Consider the following 19,352-nt stretch of genomic DNA (forward strand, 5'->3'; position numbering starts at 1 on the left):
TGACACATCCTGCACAAACAGACAGTCGGAACAGTGTTTTGAAGAAATGTCAAAGGTAACAGCTGACTGTGCAGCAGAAGTGATTGCAATCGATACAACAGCCCAAACCTGGGCCAGTTCATAACAACATGGACTTCAGTCTAGCCTTTTCATTAACAACGCAATAACATTTACAGCTGCACTTTTGAATACTGTAAGATCCCGTTATCAGTGAATTATTAACATGTACAGATGACTTTCTACGTGTCATTAATTGCCTATTAGAAAGTGAGAAATCCTCCAGTATCCTAATTGTTTTTTAATATTTATATATGTCTGCTTGATGGATTATTAATATAACAAACTCTATTGACACCTCATGGCCATCAATGGTTTTATTTATGACTCAAACTGGAAATTCCCTCAAACAAAGGAAAGACAGGCATTGACTTTTCTTGCGAAAGAGAAGCCATTACATATTTTTTAATAAAAGCTGTTGTGTAAGTAGATCAGCTTCTTTAGTAGAGGTAAAACACGAACATTTACTAAAAAAAAAAAGTACAGAAACTTAAGGAAGGTGGTGGGAAGTAAGTGCATTTACTCAAGTACTGTGCTCAAGTGCATTTTTAAGATATTTTTTATTTTTTATTTATTTATAATTAAATTATTTTTTGCTATTTTATAATTCTACATCATTATTAGACCTTTTACTCTGCTATAGGGCTTAACACATTTTGACATGTCACAGTAAGAAGTGCATAGGTGTGAATAATAAAATGAACAATCACTTAATTCAGTTTAGCCGCTTCAGTTTCAGTGTCTTGTGCATGCTGCTGCAATGGCTTACTGGGGCACTTATATACAGAGTGCTATAATATATGGCAACAACACAGCAGGCATTCTTGCTCTCTTGCTGTTATTAACCACACCATTTTCAATATACCTTGTAACTTTGTCTTTATTTGCTCTTGCATGGTTTGTATTCTTTTTTTATTTATCTATACTTATAATGCTATTCCAGTTGTGAGCCTATATAGGATTGCATCTTTTTGGGCCTATTAGTTTATGCCTGCTTATGTATTTCTGTCATTGTTTTGCAGCACCTGAATTCTCTCTCTGGGGATCAGTGATTGAGGGAATATGAGCTGGTCAAACAGAGAGAGAAACAGGCACAGTATATGCTTATGATGCAAGATAGGTAAGTTGCTTTGACAGTGTGACTTAGTTTTCTGTATTTTCCAGTTATTTTTATATATATATCATTCTGAAAGGGGGTAGGATTTGATAAGTACAATGAGTTTTTTTCTTGCTTACAGTATATTTAAATTTTATCCTCTTAATTTATTTGCTAACTAACTAAGGCTTATCTTATTATGTTGCATGATGACCTACATTATGCTCATAGCACTGTACTTTTACTTTAGTAAAGTCTGAAATGTAGGCCTACTTTACCTTGTTAAAAACTATTTAGATTGTGATATTGCTACCTATACTTAAGTGAAGGATGTATGTACTTCTTGCACTGCTAAAAGGAGTTAGTGCATGATACCCTGCAGCCAGATGCTGCACTGACTGATAAACCTGATCGGGTGTGTGTCAGTGTGAAGACGGGGCTGGACCAGTTTGAGTGCAGTTGGGTGGATGCAGGTTTGTCCAGAGGACGGACTCCACCCTCTGTCCTGTTTACATGGGCACATGTGCTGCTTCACTGACAGCCCCCTCGCACATCCCAATAATAAAAGCCCTCCCACAAGCGAGCCATTTTCTCCTCCCAGCGCGGTTACAGCCAGTGTTTGAGTGTGATGGGGTCTCTGCTCCTCCACCCTGACCGACTCCTCCCGCCTCCTTGCTGTTTCCCAGCCCACAGGGCGCCACCAGGGAGTGGCCAGCGGCCACGGAGGCAAGACTTAAATACCCAGTGCGCCTTCCTCCTTCCCCACCTCCGTGTTCAAAACTGAAGAAGAGCCGTGGGATCTTTACACTGCTGAATGATGAGACCGCAACACAGCGGGAGTGAGGGGAGATATCACTTTTTATTTAAACATAGTTACTCATGGCGCCATTTAAGCGGAAAACAGATAACCCAACGTCAATCATACTCAGAAGTACAACCTACCTTGCTTAGTCCCACCCAATTCTCCGCCTTTGGGCCAATGACATTGGCTGGCCGATTCTCGTTGGCACAGACGACGTTTGCCATTGGAGGAAAGCAGCAATCCTTCAGAAGTAGCTCCAACAGGGGTGCGCTTCTTTTACTTATTTGCCACAGTGCGGTAGTACAGTAAACATGTCCCAAGAGACACATTTAGACAGGGTGCCATGCCTTTTCTCAGTTACTGAGTGCAATACGGTTAATGTATGCGGTTTGATATTTTAACTGCGCGAGGTTTGCATTAATTGGTAGTGGAATGTGGAATTAAAAAAAAAAAAAAGCTCCATTAAAGGAGCTAATTAAAAGTAAGTCTTTTGGGAAAGGGTCCTTTTAAAAATAAAAATCTATTAATTTATTTAACTATATTGACTGATTTCTACACCTATATTTACATATATTAAGGGCCTAATTTATTAATTTTATAGGCACATTAATGTTGCTTGAATGGCATTCTCATATTTGTGTGAGGGTCTCACGAATATATATAGTAAAAAAAAGATAGTCCACTTATTTTTCAATTACGTTGGAAAATTCTCCTTGGAACAAAACCCTATTAATTCAGACTAAATTAAGTTTAATATACATATTTATTGCCTTATTTCTTCATTTCAGGACTTATTTCATAGGCACATTTATTTAGTTACTTAGTTACAAGTTATTCATTGATTAAAAGGCATTCTTCCTTTCTATAAACAGTTTTATAAACATCCCATAAATATGTGAAATAAAATACTCTAATAAAGAATTTAATAAAAGACCATATAGTTTTCAACTGTGTGTTCGGTATGTCATTTAAACAGTTTTTGATAAATTATGTGATCGATTTCTTTGTTTTGTTTTATTTTGGGTTTTTTATTTATTTATTTTTTTTTAATAAAACTGAGGTTGGGATCTTAAAACACCATTTCACCTTCATACGCACGTACGTTTTTTTTTAAATATCACAAAACGAACTTTATAAATAGAACAGTCATGTGATTCAATGAACAATTGTTTATATGGTAGACCAAGCATAATTGCAAAACATGTGCTTTATTGATTTAATTTAAATATATAGGCCAGAATACAGCTTTACATGTGGAATTTCATTTATTTATTATTATTTATTATTTTTAAAATACATGTATTATAGCAACAGAATGAAACTCGCATCCTATTTCCATGGTAACCATCTTCCATTTCGAAACTTTGTTTAAAAAAATAAATCAATATAAAGCCCTGAGACTGACCATTATACGATTTGAATAGTTGAACGTGTATGTTTTTATATAAAGTGCTGGGGGGGGGAAAAAAGACTTTTAATTACAAAATTTACAACATGAACCTAATGTCTCATTTTTGTCAATGTCCGTGCTCGGCGAAGGCACCAGGCTACACAGGTCCCTAAATCGAGCGCACCCGTCTTTCTCCTTCATAGGGGGAGCTCGTCAAGTTTGTGTGAAGTTGTGAAAAGTTGTCAACCCGAAAAAAGAGCAGAGAAACTCCTCCCGTCTTCAAATTATGAGCAGTAAGTGAACTTTTTAAACTCAGTGGCATGTTGCGAGCGAAGCATAACGCAAACAGTCAGACATAGAATCAAAGAACAACGTTTTAAATGTTTAAATGTCGTCAGTGTGATACATCGTACTGTTTTCCAGCAGTTAAAAAGTGAGCAACTACTTAACTGCTAATTGTCGGTACTTAGCTAACTGTGTAACAGTAACTTCTGTACTTAATTGGCAACAACGTCACATGCTTATACAACAATTTAACTTGATCAAATCCACGTGAGCTAGCTGAGGTATATTTAGTGGTAAAGTTGAAACTAAGTCGTCGCTTTCGCTAACTCTTGGTGGTTTTTCTCAACATTACTGGTGGTGAGTTGATGTTAGCTTGTTAGCTAACAGGCTAGCTGGCCCTTTGGAGCACTTGTGGCATGGATTTCTTTGCACTTCTTCCTTGAATTGGTTCACATTTCCTAAAGTTAAGTTATGTTTGTGAGGTCGACCATGCGTGTGCTGTGTAGGTTTTCCCCATTGTTTAATGTAACTCAGTTTCATGGTGTTGTGTTGCTGATGTAGCTACTTTTAAAGTGATCTTACTAACTCTTCTTCCGCAGATCAGCAGCAGGGTGAAATGGCCGCTGCGGAGAGCGGTGGGAGCTACAGTCAAAAGCGAAACACAAACTCACAAGTAGGTGTACTTTCGCTGTTTGCGTAAATCAGATGACTCTCAGAATAGAAATAGTGCTCCCCACTTTATCCTAATTGCCAGTGTTTGTTCACTCCGGGTTAGTTTGTTTGACTCTGCCGCACATCTCTGTCGGGACTCCGGGTTGTTGATTTTTGTCTCCGGAGCACATGTCACCGGGGTGGGGAATGGGCAGGTAAATTTCGCCCACACGGGGTGTTCCCGTCAAACCCCGGCACTTCATGTGCATTTCGCTCGGCCCATTTGGCTGGCCTTGGAGGGGGTGGCTAGAAGAGTGTGTCAGTTTATAGGGCAAAATAAAAGTGTGGGAGGGAGATGGGTGGGTTTGGGGGGAGGGGAAGTCGAGCCCGCCGCTGCTTTGGAAAAAAATGCGGTCCCTCCCATCCTCTCCCACCCTGCTTCCCCTCGGGCTTCTTACTGCAGCCCCACTCTCTGAGAGGTGCAGGGCACAGGACCTGCATGACAAACAAACAAACAAACAAACAAACAAAAAAACAGGTTTAATGTATAGGAATACATTACTAGTTTGGCATGCACAAAGCCAGCAAACTGACAATCTCTATTTTTTCATATTTTATTTTTACAACATCATTCAGCCTTTTAGACTTAGACTTAGACTTAGACGACTTTATTGATCCCCGGAGGGAAATTTAGTTGTCACAGCAGCTTGGCACGTAAGACATGCAGAGACATACATCAAAAAATAAGAAGAATAATAGAAGATAGAAATAAACATAAATATATAAAAATAGAATAAATAGAATGCTGAGGTAGTGCAAAAGAGTACTGAGGTAGTGCAAATGCAGTGGTAAGGTGCAATCTGATGATGGTAAGGATACACATGAGCATAGTAATGATGACAGCAGAATAAGGGGAATATGTAGAGGTGTACATATAATACTAATAATGGTAATAACATCAGTTTGAAGACATCGCACACATAATAGTAGTGATAGTATTAATAATAGTAGTAATAATAGTAGTAATAATATCCATAATATTAATATTAATAATAGTATCAGCATCATGACATTAGCACTTGACATTTTTATGTCTGATGGCTAATGTTATGTATAATATAATATAATTATAATGATAGAATAATAATAATGATATATATATAGTGATGTATAATATAATATTTATAATACAATGCAGGTGACGATCCGATGTTATATATTGTACATATATATATACATGATATGCATACACACATACTGCAGTCTGTACTGTTTGGATGTGGAGTGACAGAGTTTAGTCCAGTTCAGTGACAGTGACCACAGGTCTGACAGAGGTGGATGTGTTGAACAGTCTGATGGCAACAGTCCGGACCTTTTGGCTCTTAATGTTTTAAATCACTTCTTAAAGCACTCTTTTTAGCACTCTTTTTTTTTCTTTTTCTTGTCTTGTCAGGTCCGTTTGTAATTATTTTATGGTAACATGTAGCTTGTTTTTATTACTTCTGCAATTATCCTGCTTTATTTGTTCTATTTATTTTTCATCCTGATGTTTTATTGTAAATCAGGTTTAAGTTTGCTCATAAAAGTACTCTTATAATTAATATTATTAAACTTCATATTTATTGTTTTTCCAGTTAAAAGTCAGTCCTTAGATGAAAGGTCGGTTTTTCCAAAGAGGTTCATAGAGTGTCCTTAACAATGTCCATCCACTGTCCTGGACTTGGAGGGTCATATTTCAGGCAGCTCCTAGTTCTAAAAGTTATTATTAGTGTCACTATATTGGTGTTATTTCCCTTAGTATATTAATTAATAGTGCCTCAGTTAATTTCATATGAGAGGACATTTTTACAGCCTTATATATTTCTTCTTGCAGCAGCATTAAAGGTTCAGTGTGTAGGATTTTGTGGCATCTAGAGGTGATGTTGCATTACTGAAACCCCTCCTGTGTGCCAATCATGTTAGGGCCCTGACACACCAAGCCCACAGTCGGCCGTCGGTCAATATAAGAGCGTAGGTGAGCGTCTGTCTCTGTAGTTTTTGCAGTGTGTCCTGCATCTGTTGGCATTAGTTGGCCCATATTGGCCTTTTCCTTGGCCAATTCAGCACATTGAATCTTTGTCGGAGATTGCGGAGCCCGTCTGTGAATTAAAACACTTTGACCAGCAGTTCATCTCAGCGCACGAGAAGAGAGACTGAAGTGAATAAAGAAGGAAGCAAACAACTTAGGTCTAGAGTGAACAGTATTGAAACAAACATGTTATATTTAGATGGGGACTTTCATGAGATTGAAACAAATTGTTATATTTAGATGGGGATTTTTTTTTTAGCCATTGAAGCAGAAAAGCTTAATTTTTTTGTGTTATTATTCGCTAGCGCACAGTAAATGTAATTTGTTCTTTCATCATCAGGTTGTGTTGTTGATGTGCTGACTGGATAACTAGAACCTTGTATCTGTCCTCTTTCTATTATTTCCTGTGGCACAGGTGTAGAAGGAACGTCATGGTTAGGTGTTGGCTGTTGTTTTTGCAGTGTTTTTATGAGTAACTTTTTGGCGGAGACAGAGGCAGCATGAGGCCACAAAAATCTGCCCTTGTCGCAACTAGTTTTTTGATGTCAGTTTTAGTGTGTCTCGGCCTCAAGAGAATAACACTGGCCGACACGAAAACGTGAATGGCCCTATGAAGAGCCAGTGTTTTGTTTGCCCATTCTGGGCTATTGTAGAACAACATGGGGGACTTCAAGGAAGGGGACCTTCGCTGTATGTAGATGTAAAAGTCTCATTTTAAGGTCGCGAAAACACAACAATTTTCCTGTTTTCAGGTCATTATAAACTAATGAAAACATAGTTATGAATATTATGTACCATTCTGTCAGTAGCTGCCCCTAAAACCTACGTCCTGGACCCTTTATATGTATGTTAGATAGTAGCAATTATTTTAACTATGTAAATTAATTCTCATTTACTTTCATGTATTCTCCTTCCAGGACTCACAGCAGCCATCTCCCCTCGCCTTGTTGGCAGCCACATGCAGTCGAATTGACACCCCAGGAGAAAACGATTCACCTGCAGACCAACAACAACAAAACCAGCAGCAACAGTTGGACCTAAACCAGGGTGTTTTCACCTCCAGTGCCAACGGCTGGCAGGTCGTCCCTCTTAGCATCCAAGCAACCTCAGGCACCAACACCATCACCACCGACTCCTCGGGGGTGATGGCAGGGGGAGACATAGGCAAGAGCAGACAGGTGCTGTCACCATCAGCAGCTGTGGTTAGTACTCAGGGACAGCAGCAGCAGCAGCAGCCACAGCAGTATGTGATAGCTCAGGCACCATCGATGCAGGGTCAGCAGGTGCTTACCACCATATCAGGCATGATGCCAAACATCCAGTACCAGGTTATTCCCCAGTTTCAGACAGTAGACGGCCAGCCGCTGCAGCTGGCACACACTCAGCAGGATTCGGCTGTACCTGCCGCTGCAGGAGCAGGGCAGCAGTTCCAGATCGTGTCATCTTCTAACGGCCAGCAGATCATAGCTACGACCAACAGAGCCGGTGCTGCAGGAAACATCATAACAATGCCCAGTCTCCTTCAGGGTGCCATCCCCATACAAAATATAAGCCTAGGCAATGGCATGTTGCAAAACCAGCCACAATTCCTGGCAAATATGCCCGTGTCCCTCAATGGAAACATCACTTTGTTGCCTGTCAGCACTGGAGCGAGCGGCGGGGGAGATGCAAACAGTGGTGGGGACACAGGGGCAAACCAGCTCATACAGCAGCAGCAACAACCAGTGTCCAGCGGCGCAGGTTTTATGACAACTGCGTCCACTGTCACCACGCAGGCCACCTCTACTTATGGAATGGCACAAACACAGAACAGCAATGGAGTCACATTCCAGCAGAACGCAGCGTCTTCTCTGGGTGTCCCAATACAGCCAGACAACAGAGACGGTCAGCAGCCACAGCAGATCCTCATCCAGCCTCAGCAGGTTATCCAAGGTGGAACACCCCTCCAGACCATCCAGGCCGGAACCGTTACGGCCGCTGGGGGTCAGGTGTTTGCAACTCCTACGCTCAGCCAGGAGGGGCTTCAAAATCTCCAGATTATGCCAAACACAGGCCCCATCCTCCTGCGCACTGTGGGCCCCAATGGCCAGGTGAGCTGGCAGACCATTCAGATCCAGAGTCCAGCAGGACCACAGATCACGCTGGCCCCAATGCAGTCTCTGCCCCAACTTGGTCAGGCTCCGGGCGCCGCTGCAGCTGGAGGAGTGTCTGTCAACACAGTGCAGATCCCAGGAATCCAGACCATAAATCTCAACACGCTCGGAAGCTCTGGGCTCCAGATGCACCAGCTGCAGACTGTTCCCATCACCATCGCCAGTTCAGCAGGTCAGTCACTAGTGTGCTCTCCAAAGATAATTGAAATTCAGCATACACAAATGTTTTCCTAATAATTCAAAAAGTAAGCTTCATGAACACAGAGAGTATTGAATTAATAGTAGTTGTGTTTCAGTTTGAGCTGTTAGTGACTCAGGAGAACCCAGTGGCCCCTCAGTGAAGGAGAACTTTATTGGTATTAAATTATGCAATCCCCATGCAGTACTGTATTCATATTTCTGAGCTGAATTAGTTTATAATAATAATGATAAACTTTATTTATATAAAACTTGTCACAATAAATGCACCACAATTTCTTCATAGTAAGGTCATTGTTAGCACTGAGTACTTCACACAGAAATAGACAGAATTAACATAAAACAGTCCAACAAGGCGATTCAAGATAAAGGACATTTAAATACAATTAGAAATACATGACAAGCATAGAAAATAGAATACGTCATCATAAAACAGTCAAATCACAAATAAGGTTGCAGTGGTTTGAATTTGATTGTGTACATTTACTCATTTAGAGGGGAAAAAAAACACTGCTAGAAGGAGGATCTCACCTTTATCTTAGCCATTTTCCAAAGGGAGACTTTTTACATATACTTTTTTTAAAAATGGTTTCAAATATAGTAGTAAAATGTTTGTTCAACCACAAAAAAATCCTTCTGTTTTCATTTCATGATAATAATTCTTATACTGTGATAATTATTTATTTCTGTGAAGGTTATCATACCAAGAACATCTCATACTGTTGCAGCCTTAATCATAAATAATAAAATCAAGTAAAATAAAACTTTTTAAAATAATTGCAGGAAAGTGAGCTAGTTAAAAGCTAAAGTGAAATATGATTTTAGCTTTCTTTTAGAAATATATAGCAAACTGGCTTCCATAATTTCTGTAGGTAGAGTGTTCCATAGCTTTGGTACCTTGACTATATAAATCCAAGTTGTTGTTGCGGTTGTTATTATTTTTATTATCATTATTATTATCAGTGTAGCTTGGTCCAAGCCCATTTAGGGGCTTTGACTTTGCCATTCCTTTTAGACATCTTCAAATCAAAGTAACAGTGGCTGAAATGGACTTTTTGATTGTGTTTACCTGTAGTTATTTTAGGCATAACAAGTAACCACCAACTATCATAGTACACAGCCGGTTTTCAATAGTAAACTAACCTGGCAGTTGAGCTGAGTAAATATGTTGAATAAGGTTTACTTGCTGTATTGACCTTTTTACCCAGACTAAAATGCATAGTATCTCGTGTCTCTGGATTTGATCTCTTTTGCTCTTTGTGTGTGAAGTGCACTACACCAGTTTAACCAGTTCTGCTGGTCCAGTGTTCTCCTGAGCTCTTTACTGCACTCTATGTGTTGTTTTCTTGCTGCAGTTTCTTTCTTTTCTTGGTGACGCTGCATCGACTCAGACGATGATCACATTATAGTTCTTCATTTGAAGGTCAGCCACAACTTCTGTGTCACTGAAAGGGTGTAACTCGACCTCTCCCACCTTATTAGCAGCCGCTATCATGTCGAAACCCTTCTCATGAACTGTTATTGGCAACCCTTCACATTATGTTCATATTTAAATGCTTGCAGGCAACATATGTGAGGAATCAGTGGGTTTTGATTAAAGTAAGCAATTTGCTCAGTTATCCTTATTATGAAATCATGCACTTCCCATCAGCTATTTACTGTATGTATTAGGCTGTTAGTTTCCAGCAGCACTGAATGGTGGATTTTACTACACATTAGTGTCTGTGCTGACTCTACAAATGTTTACTTAAGTATGGTAGTTAAAGCCTGCAGGGCTCAGACTCATCTGGTGTTTAAGTGTTTGTACATGTCCATGTGTTACCCATGTATTAGTCATTTTCAAATATTTTGTCTAACTGGTATTTACACTGCTAGAAAAACTTTTCTGAACACTCTGGGTTTAATATTGTTGTTTGAATCTTAAGTGTTGTATAAAACTATTGTAAATCCCCTAAACAAGGACATATCAGAAATCAAAAAGTGAAAATCTGTCATGGGAAATGAATAGCTGCAGATCTTATCAGGAATAGGAAATGAAGTAGGGGCTTGCACAAATTTTTAACAAACATACTGATAACTTTATAAATCTGTCAATGCACCTTACCTTTTTTTAATTACAGTAATCAAGGCGGGGAGGATTGGGGTGAATGGGGTGGATTTTCTAATAGGAAAGGTTGCAGAAAGACTCATTGTGTATTTGACGTAGTTTTAGTTTCTTCTAAACTTAATCGATAAAATGTGTTTTATCTTGAGGAGCTCTTAAACCATTGTTATAAATGATCTAACGTGAGTATTTCTATTCCATCTCTACAGGAGATCAGGGGTTACAGACAGCAGGAGACAGTTTGGATGACAGTACAGCTTTGGATGATGAGGATATCAGCCCACAACCTCAAGGACGACGTAACCGCAGGGAAGCGTGTACCTGCCCCTTCTGCAAGGATGGAGAAGGACGGTATGTCATTGTGCCACTTTGTTAGTTGCACAGTCTAATATAATCCATACAACGACTGTGATGTAAGTTATACAGTCGTAAATCATCATTGGTCGTCATTAGTTGTGTAAAGATGGATATTGTGGAACTTTAAGTGTGTGTGAGTGTTTATTGTGCTTATTTAAAATGGGACATAATATAATATAATATAATAATGTTTTTCAGGAAGTCATGTCTTTTGTCATGTCATTATTATTACGTCCGCCCAAGGAGGTTATGTTTTGTTTTAGTTTGTCTGTTAGCCAAAAAAAAAAAACCAGAAAAACAACTGGCCTAATTTTAATGAAACTTGAAAAGCCAATTCCAATGACGGTGCACAGGAATACAAGGATACAAAGTTGAAAGTATGTATGGTATAGTATAAAGTATCACTTTCATTAACATTGCAAGATAGGGCTTTCTCCGAGTACTCTCTGAGTCTTTTGTTATGATATACCTTTATTTGTACTGTTAGTTGTTAGTGTGGAAGATAAACCATAAGGTTGCCTTCTCATTAAAGAGTTGTAATGTTAACACTTAAAGGAAAAGCACACTTCAGCAGAACCATTTGTCAGAGCTACAAAAATAAAAGTTGTGATAAACTGTGTTTTTTCTGAAGAGCATCCTCAGTCCTTTTTAAAAAGTGATTCTGCAATACTGCTGCAAAGAAGATCCACCAATATGCCAGCTGTAGTTTTTCACACTGTGCTGGCATAATGCTGCCCCAGTGTGTAATTTTAAGATAGCAATTTGGTGTTCCAGAAACAGGAGGTGCCAAGTATCACACACACACACCTGTCCTGCTAGCTCTCCCATGAAACAGGAGCTTCAGAGAAACACAGCATTTCTGTTTTAGCTGATTGTATTTATCCTCTGAAAATCGTATGGAAAAATCAGTAACCCTCCAACTCTGATTTCTTTGGTTTTTAACATCAAGCAGTGATCCGACTAAAAAGAAGCAGCACATTTGTCACATCTCTGGCTGTGGGAAGATCTACGGCAAGACGTCCCACCTGAGAGCTCACCTGCGTTGGCACACAGGAGAACGGCCCTTCGTCTGCAGCTGGTCTTTCTGTGGCAAACGATTCACACGTTCAGATGAACTCCAGCGTCACAAGAGGACGCACACAGGTGAGGATTTAATTTGGTGTATTTGACATTATGAGAAGGACATTAGATCAAATGTCAAAGATGACCATAAAGTCCAAAGACTTTGATGTAAAGATAGTAAAGGATAAGTCTGCGCACATGTCAACATTTGTTTCTTGACAACATAGCTTTCCAGGGAAACCATTTTTCTGTAGCAGGATAAATAATGGATTGGTAGATCAAAAGATAATTAATTTACAACTATAATGACAATCAGTTTCTTTTAGGTTGATTATTTGATGCTGTTTTTGTCTTCGATCATATTGAATTGAATTGAATATTATTGGTTTTGGACAAACCAAGCAACTTATTCTACATTGTGCCCAACTACTGATTTTAGAGGGGAAAGATTCTCTGATAACTGTAAGGTCAGCCAATAAAGTGAATTTTTGAGCTGGAATGAAACTAGACATTTTCTGTGTGGATCGTGCACCAATATGACTTTGCAAAGGTACTCAGAGGGCTGCTTTCTTAAAAAAAATAAATAAATAACTAAGAGTATTTAACATTATTATTCACTTTTCTTCACTGCAGTACAGTGCATTTATCCTTCATAAATTGACATTTTCGAACACATAGCCATCAGTCTGTTGATTCTGCTCATACCAGCTGCTGCTATTTTTATAGCGATTTTAATATCTCCCTCCTTTTCAGGTGAGAAAAGGTTTGCCTGCCCCGAGTGTCCCAAACGCTTCATGCGCAGCGATCACCTCTCCAAGCACATCAAGACCCACTTGAACAAGAAGGCAGTCAACACCAGCAGCAGCACCACAGTCTCTACCGACGCCGCTTCCCCTACAGCAGGATCGAAAGTCAGCACAGGAGCAGTGTCAGCCAGCGACCAGCACACCATCGTCTCCATGGAAACCTTATCTGCAGAGAGCTTAGCTCGATTAGCCAGCAGCGGGATCAACATGATGCAGGTGGACCTTCACCAACTTAACGGCAACAGCTACTGAGGACGGCGGGGGAGCAGGAAGACGAGCCTTGGTGGATGATGCATTCAGACATTTAAAGGTTAAAAAGGGCATGTCTAACTGCAGACGCAGAACCTCACAAGGGCGTCAGACGGGAGAGGTGGTCACAGATGCTACACAACAGACACTATTATCTCCATCATGTATTTAGACACCTGTGTCATAGAGGGGTCAGAGTTGGACTGAAGCGTTAGATTAGAGAAATCATCATGAACTTTTATTCCCCCTGAATGGCTCGACGCTAACGTTTGTCCCACATGAAGACTCAATCTTACGCGCTGGTTGGATTGCAATAACACACACAGACCGGCACTCTCGGTGTTGCATTGGTAGCTAGTAATATCCTCTCTACATGCTTCTTTAGTAAAGAGATGACACTACTAAGTTAGTTTCTCACCCTTGTTTCAGGGCTGGGAGCTTCGCTACATGTCCTTCACCTCAGGTGTTTCCCGCCCTCTCGGACTGGGCTGCCCCTCTAACTATTAGCCCCTTAATAGTAAACTCAACCCTTAAACTGAAATTATAACAATCTTGGGCAGCAAATATTTGGTTCTCACACGTCTGGTTGCGGTTTTAGGGGAACCTGTTCACATACTAACAATCCCAGTATGATAGGAATAATATGAAAAGTATATTAGGGTGAGGCGGGCTGGAAAACGCAAGGTCACGACCAGATCAGAGCCAGAAGCACTAATCAGTGTGAGGACGTCTGTGTGTCAGGGCACTGACATCCTGAGAATTAACTCTTTAACCTTTTATGTAGGTACACACATTCAAGCCATCATGCTTTGATATGTTTATCATAGCAAAAACATTTTGATTTTTTTTTTTATGTACATATATATTTTTGGTAATGTAAGGGCTACAGGAATTCTTAGCGTAGGCAGGATCATCTTACATTATTGCAAGAGATTGCCTTTCAGTTGTATGAACCTCTCATGCACAATCAATCTTAATCTTATGTTATTACTTTTATATATATATATGTAGATTAAATGTTTAAATTTAAGAGCCTTTCTGTCATAGAATAATGTATTCTATACAGTCCAGATCTTCTCAGTACTTTTTTTCCTCTGCTATCTTTGCCTTGCAGTCACTTCAGTTTTTGTTTTCTTTCGGTGGAAAAGCGTTTCTTGTTTAGTCATATCTGGTCAGAGTAAAATATTGTGTAAGGATGTCCAGACAGCATAAATATGTAAGCTCAAAACCAAAGGTTCATACTCATTTTATAAGCAAAACTAGGAAATCTTTCTTTGGTCTGGGAACTTTCTAATAATTTTTACTCTTGTAATGCATATGTTAAAGTTCTAACTGGAAAAAATCCAGCTCGAGGCAGGCACCGGACACATATCCCTTTGTTGTCCAAATAAATAAGTTGCAAAATGTACTAAGGGTCAACGTTTTTTCTGAAAAGTCGCTTCTAGCCACTATTGAAATCTTTTTCTTTGCTTCGGAATTCTGCTTTATTTGCAAAAGATAACTTGTATAATGTCAGTAAATGTGTTTAAAAGCTCTCCGTTGAAACTCTATAGACAAAGTTCATCGGACAACAAGTGCTCTTATTTTTTCACCCCGTTTTAAATAAGGGATTTTACATTGTGTGTATACAACTACTGCAAATGCCAACAGCTGGATTAAAATTAAGATTCAATGTACTTTGTCTCTTTTCCTTGCAAACATTTCTCAAACAACAACCATTTGTTTAAAAAAATACTTTATTCATATAAAATCACAGATTGATTAAAACAGACTACAATCTTGAACAAGCAGGAACTAAAACATTTGGAGCAAATACGCCATCTAGCGTTGAGCTCACATCTCCACATCATGATCCTCATTCTTCAGTTTGTTACGGAGGCTGTAAGGAGAAAAAAACACAGATGTTGTATCAGTTCTAACACACACTGTCACTCATTAAAGGTGAATAACGAGCATTATACTACAGTTATGGAGGTTTTTTTTACTTTGTTGGACCTGCACGACCTCCATGCTCAAATTGGTGTTTTTCATTTAAAAAAGGGACAACATTAATTTGTTGTGGGATAGTTTCCCACCTGCTGAGGTAGGAGTGGACGTCAGAGAAGCCGTGGTACTGGGCGAGGGGGAACAGGATGCCAGTCGGACAGCGGCCCTCACGCTGCCGACAAAAGCTGCAGTTGCAAATGCCACGACAGGGAGGGCACTTCCACTCCTGAGGAGATAACCAACGTGATTACACAGTAAAGTGAATCTGAGAAAGACGAGTAAAATACACAATCCAAAATATTAAACAAAACAGTCTTTAACTTTACAGTACAAGTCCTACTACTATGAGCTTTGCTCTATAATGAAGACTTGTCAATACACATGTTGAGGTACCACAGGGTACAAAAGTTGACGGCAACCTACATTAACTTAAATATATATATAGATCACTGCATGCCAGAAAACAAAGTCAGAAGAAGTTATGAGGCTCACATTGTGCCCCAGTAATGTAAGTGTGATCGAAAGGATGGAAAAGTTATATTTCGACTGATGTAAATACAATAAGTCACGTCATGCGTATTAAGGCCTGAGTGTGAAAATGCAAAATTGTCACCCATAAAATCCAATCTTCAGGTAAATGTCAATGTGTTAATAACAGCAACATCTGTATTATATTCTGCCCTTTAATCTCTCTGTTTATGCATTTGTTACATAAAATCCGCCTGAACACTTACTAACATTAAATAGTGAAACAATGCTAAATTAATCTTTTGTGCATCTCCACAGGTGAAGAGAGTGTCAGTGTGTCAGCAGTCTGACCGGATCAAGCAGCGCCTTCTTGACATCCTCTCCGTATCTGTTCCTCAGACACGGCCCGCAGAACTGACCCTGAATCCCTCGACAGTCCTCACTGCGGCAGCATGTCTTGGTGTCAACAGTTTTCTGACGGCACTGATGACACGTGGAGCCCTGAAAATACACAAAGAAACCTCAATGAGAGACAGTGGACAGGTGCGTTGACATTATATAACAGTTTTTGCATATTCTGTTAATTTTAGGATTCAGTAATGGAGAGATTGTCCCCTGGTGGTGACCCAGTGGCCCTGCCAGTTTTTCCTAGAATATCAGGACTCTGAACCAAAGCTGCAAAGTGATTTTGTGGTTTCTGATCACCTTTTAATATATAATTTCTATATATCTCACTACATAAAGAGCTGCAGATTAGGGTGGTGCTAGTGAGGGGAGGGGCCGTGTGCCTGCCTGTCTGCAGCGGTGCTCTTTGTGCAGTTGTGCGTCAATGATGAGGACAAGACGGCACGATACTGTTGCAAATGATTATCTTATCCAGTACTAAATTTTAGAATCGATTTCTATCTGAATATCAGTTTTTTGACAACACTACTGCAGATAGAGTGCAGCTGAGAACTCACTGTGACTCTGTTGTAGACTTTATCGGTCATGTTTTCTGCGACCAGCTGAATCTCGTCCTCTGTGATGTCCTCCACAGGACGGATATGATGAGGTTTGGACTGATTAGGTCGTGGGGTGCCACGACGCTGTGGGGCTCGGCGTACCTGGAGCACAAAGACAAAGATAATGATTATTTAATTGGAGGTTTTGCACAGAAACTGACACGTTACAGAATAGGTTAGCTGAACAGACCTACAAAAGGACGAATACACGGTTACCTTTGACCATCATACAGGACATATTACAAATATAAAATGGATAATGAAATTAGAAAGTTACAACACACTGATAGACATGTAAAGAATCGTGTTTTAACTCTCATTAACATGAACCATTTTTCAACTGGGCCTTGATAAATGATAGAGCTGACCTCCAGCAGCTCCTCCTCCAAGCTGAGCTCCAGCTCTTCCTCCTTTGGGGCTGAAAGATCCTCAACTCCCCCCATAGAGCGGGTCTGTCTGCGAGACGCTCGCTCTGGGTTCCTCCTGGACTCTCCAGCTGCACCAGATCGAGGTGGACGCTGCAGGTGATTGTAGTTAAAATGGCCTCAGTACATACTTAAAGTCTATTTAAAAATAACTGGTGGACGCCCTTTTTCATTTGATTTCTACTGTCACTTAGCTTAAACTAAACAAGATTACTTCTAAAATGTTGTTTCTCTTGTAATACGTGCTTGTACTTTGCACCTTTTAAATTGTAAATCTTTTATCGATGTATTTTTATAGCCCTGTAAAGCACATTGAATTGCCCTGGATTACAAAGAAAATCGCCTCATCTTGCCTTCATATGAAAGCTTAACACTTGCATAAACTCACTGGTGATTGAGATATTTTTTAGATTATTTTACTCACAGAGCTCCTCTCTTTCGCCTTTTGATTGCCTGCTTGTTTTTTCAACATCCCCGCGCCTCCAGGCATCTTCTGCAGGTCTGCCATCAGCTGAGCCAGCTATTAGAAAACAGGGAGGATATAAAGGATTAGAGACATGACAGATAAACATTCATTATATTCAACTCAGTTTAGCAGGCAACATTTTTTTTAGCACTTGAGACTAAAGTTTTTTGTTTTTTTCTTTTGTCATGTAAAATCTAAAATTGACATTCACGGCTCAAGTCAAAGTCATGTGCCCTGCAACTCTTACTTTTATCACCTAGATACATAGATAAATAACTTGTTCTCAAAGAGCGGACAAGACGACAAAACACAAGGTGCATACAAAGCACAGACAAGTAAGAAAAAATGCATGTCACAAATACATAAGACATACAGAGTGAATACACAAGAGACAAAAAAATGGATTGGTATACGACACCAAAGACTAAAATTCAATAATATGAATAAATATAATAATAATAATAAAAATAGATCTATAAAGGAAAACAATAGCTCTCTTTGCAGTAATATTTACAGATAGTCAGAGCTTTATTTTGTGTTGGAAATTCAATATTCTTGGGCACTTGTTCAGGAACCACAGCTTTGTTTACACTCTGTTACATCTGCCTGTCAGTTTCCAAACATTTCTACACTATGATGGCCCTGTGCTTCTGCTTTACCATTGCTTTGTTGGCCTTGATGTTCTGTTCTCTCTTGGCCAGGAAAGAAAGTGATACATTTTCTTCTGAATCAGATCCAGGCTCTTTTGAAGGAGATGACTGAGCCACCGCTGTGTCTTCATCATCAAATCTCACATGTCTCCTCTTCCTTCCCTGACTGGTCTTCCCTGCCCTCTTCACATCTCTCTTTGTCTCCTCTTCTTCCTCCTCCTCTTCATCATCAGTGGACTGCTGGGTGGAGGTTGTGGAGCGGAGGGCCACTCTCAGCCTGAAGGTTTGGGCTCGAGAAGACGGTTTAGACGTGGCTTCCTGCTTCTTGGAGGAAAGGTCAGGCTGAGCTTCATCTTCATCTTCATCTTCCAAATCTGATTTCTGATGGACATACATGGATGTGATTTTTCATTAAGTTATTATACATCTTTGCCACCTCAGTTAGCACAGTAATATTAATCTCGTATAGTCAAAATTTGATGTTTTAGCTGGTGATCTCGTTTGTTTCTAAGATTCATCCGTTTCTGTCACAACGTATGTTACAGCAGGATCTAAAAGGCTAAATCCGTCAGCTGCATTTATGTACACATTAACAAATCCATGCAGGATAATATTATTTGTTTCAAAAGCGTTGTAATAACACAACATCTGGCAACATGAAGGTCCTAAATTAACCCAAATGACTGACCTTGTTGCAGTGGTCGCTGATTTCGCTGTCGGAAAAGCCGTAAAATGTTCGCTCATTTTCAGAGTCCTCTGCAAAAACATCGGCTAAGGCTAGCTGTTTGGTGATGGCGTTCATTCCTAAAACCCCCACCTGAATAAAAAAAGATACAACAAACGTAACCCGAGAATATTTGAAAACAATATATTAAGCCTGATAATCACGAAATAATAACTTGCTTTACCATTTTGTTCTCTGTATTTGCTGCCCACTAAGGTTAGCTTCTGAAGTTTAGCTACCCGCCCCAGCACAGGTACGTCCATTTAATCTGATTGAAGGGGTGTGTGTTTTGAAGCTCAGGGCAGCACGGAGTCACAGAATGAGCTTCGGATGGTGATGCTTTTTTAAACT

At 39.7% G+C, this 19,352-nt stretch overlaps 2 protein-coding genes across 5 annotated transcripts; one reads left to right on the forward strand and one right to left on the reverse strand.

The window, feature by feature from the left end:
• The first annotated feature begins 3,507 nt into the window (after nt 1-3,507).
• Nucleotides 3,508-14,954, forward strand: sp1 (sp1 transcription factor). 4 transcript variants are annotated; one of them, XM_042505862.2, is made up of 6 exons: nt 3,508-3,638; nt 4,230-4,303; nt 7,267-8,674; nt 11,014-11,155; nt 12,111-12,304; nt 12,977-14,954. In XM_042505862.2, the coding sequence occupies exons 1-6, from the start codon at nt 3,632-3,634 to the stop codon at nt 13,279-13,281; spliced, it is 2,130 nt and encodes a 709-aa protein (XP_042361796.2). In that variant the 5' UTR covers nt 3,508-3,631; the 3' UTR covers nt 13,282-14,954. The 4 variants fall into 4 exon arrangements, with proteins under 4 accessions (XP_042361796.2, XP_042361806.2, XP_087945150.1 ...); XM_042505872.2 differs by having other exon boundaries at nt 12,114-12,304; XM_088089024.1 differs by lacking the exon at nt 3,508-3,638 and adding an exon at nt 3,725-3,778.
• A 42-nt stretch (nt 14,955-14,996) lies between these two features.
• Nucleotides 14,997-19,325, reverse strand: LOC121957335 (cell division cycle-associated protein 7-like). The gene is made up of 9 exons (XM_042505906.2): nt 19,186-19,325; nt 18,966-19,094; nt 18,287-18,658; nt 17,586-17,681; nt 17,105-17,254; nt 16,695-16,838; nt 16,084-16,233; nt 15,354-15,490; nt 14,997-15,157 (listed from the first exon to the last, which is right to left on the reverse strand). The coding sequence occupies exons 1-9, from the start codon at nt 19,186-19,188 to the stop codon at nt 15,112-15,114; spliced, it is 1,227 nt and encodes a 408-aa protein (XP_042361840.2). The 5' UTR covers nt 19,189-19,325; the 3' UTR covers nt 14,997-15,111.
• Nucleotides 19,326-19,352: the final 27 nt, after the last annotated feature.

Source organism: Plectropomus leopardus, chromosome 2 (assembly GCF_026936395.1).
Source record: "Plectropomus leopardus strain MGB_pleo_1.0 chromosome 2, ASM2693639v1, whole genome shotgun sequence".
Classification (NCBI taxonomy): domain Eukaryota; kingdom Metazoa; phylum Chordata; class Actinopteri; order Perciformes; family Serranidae; genus Plectropomus; species Plectropomus leopardus.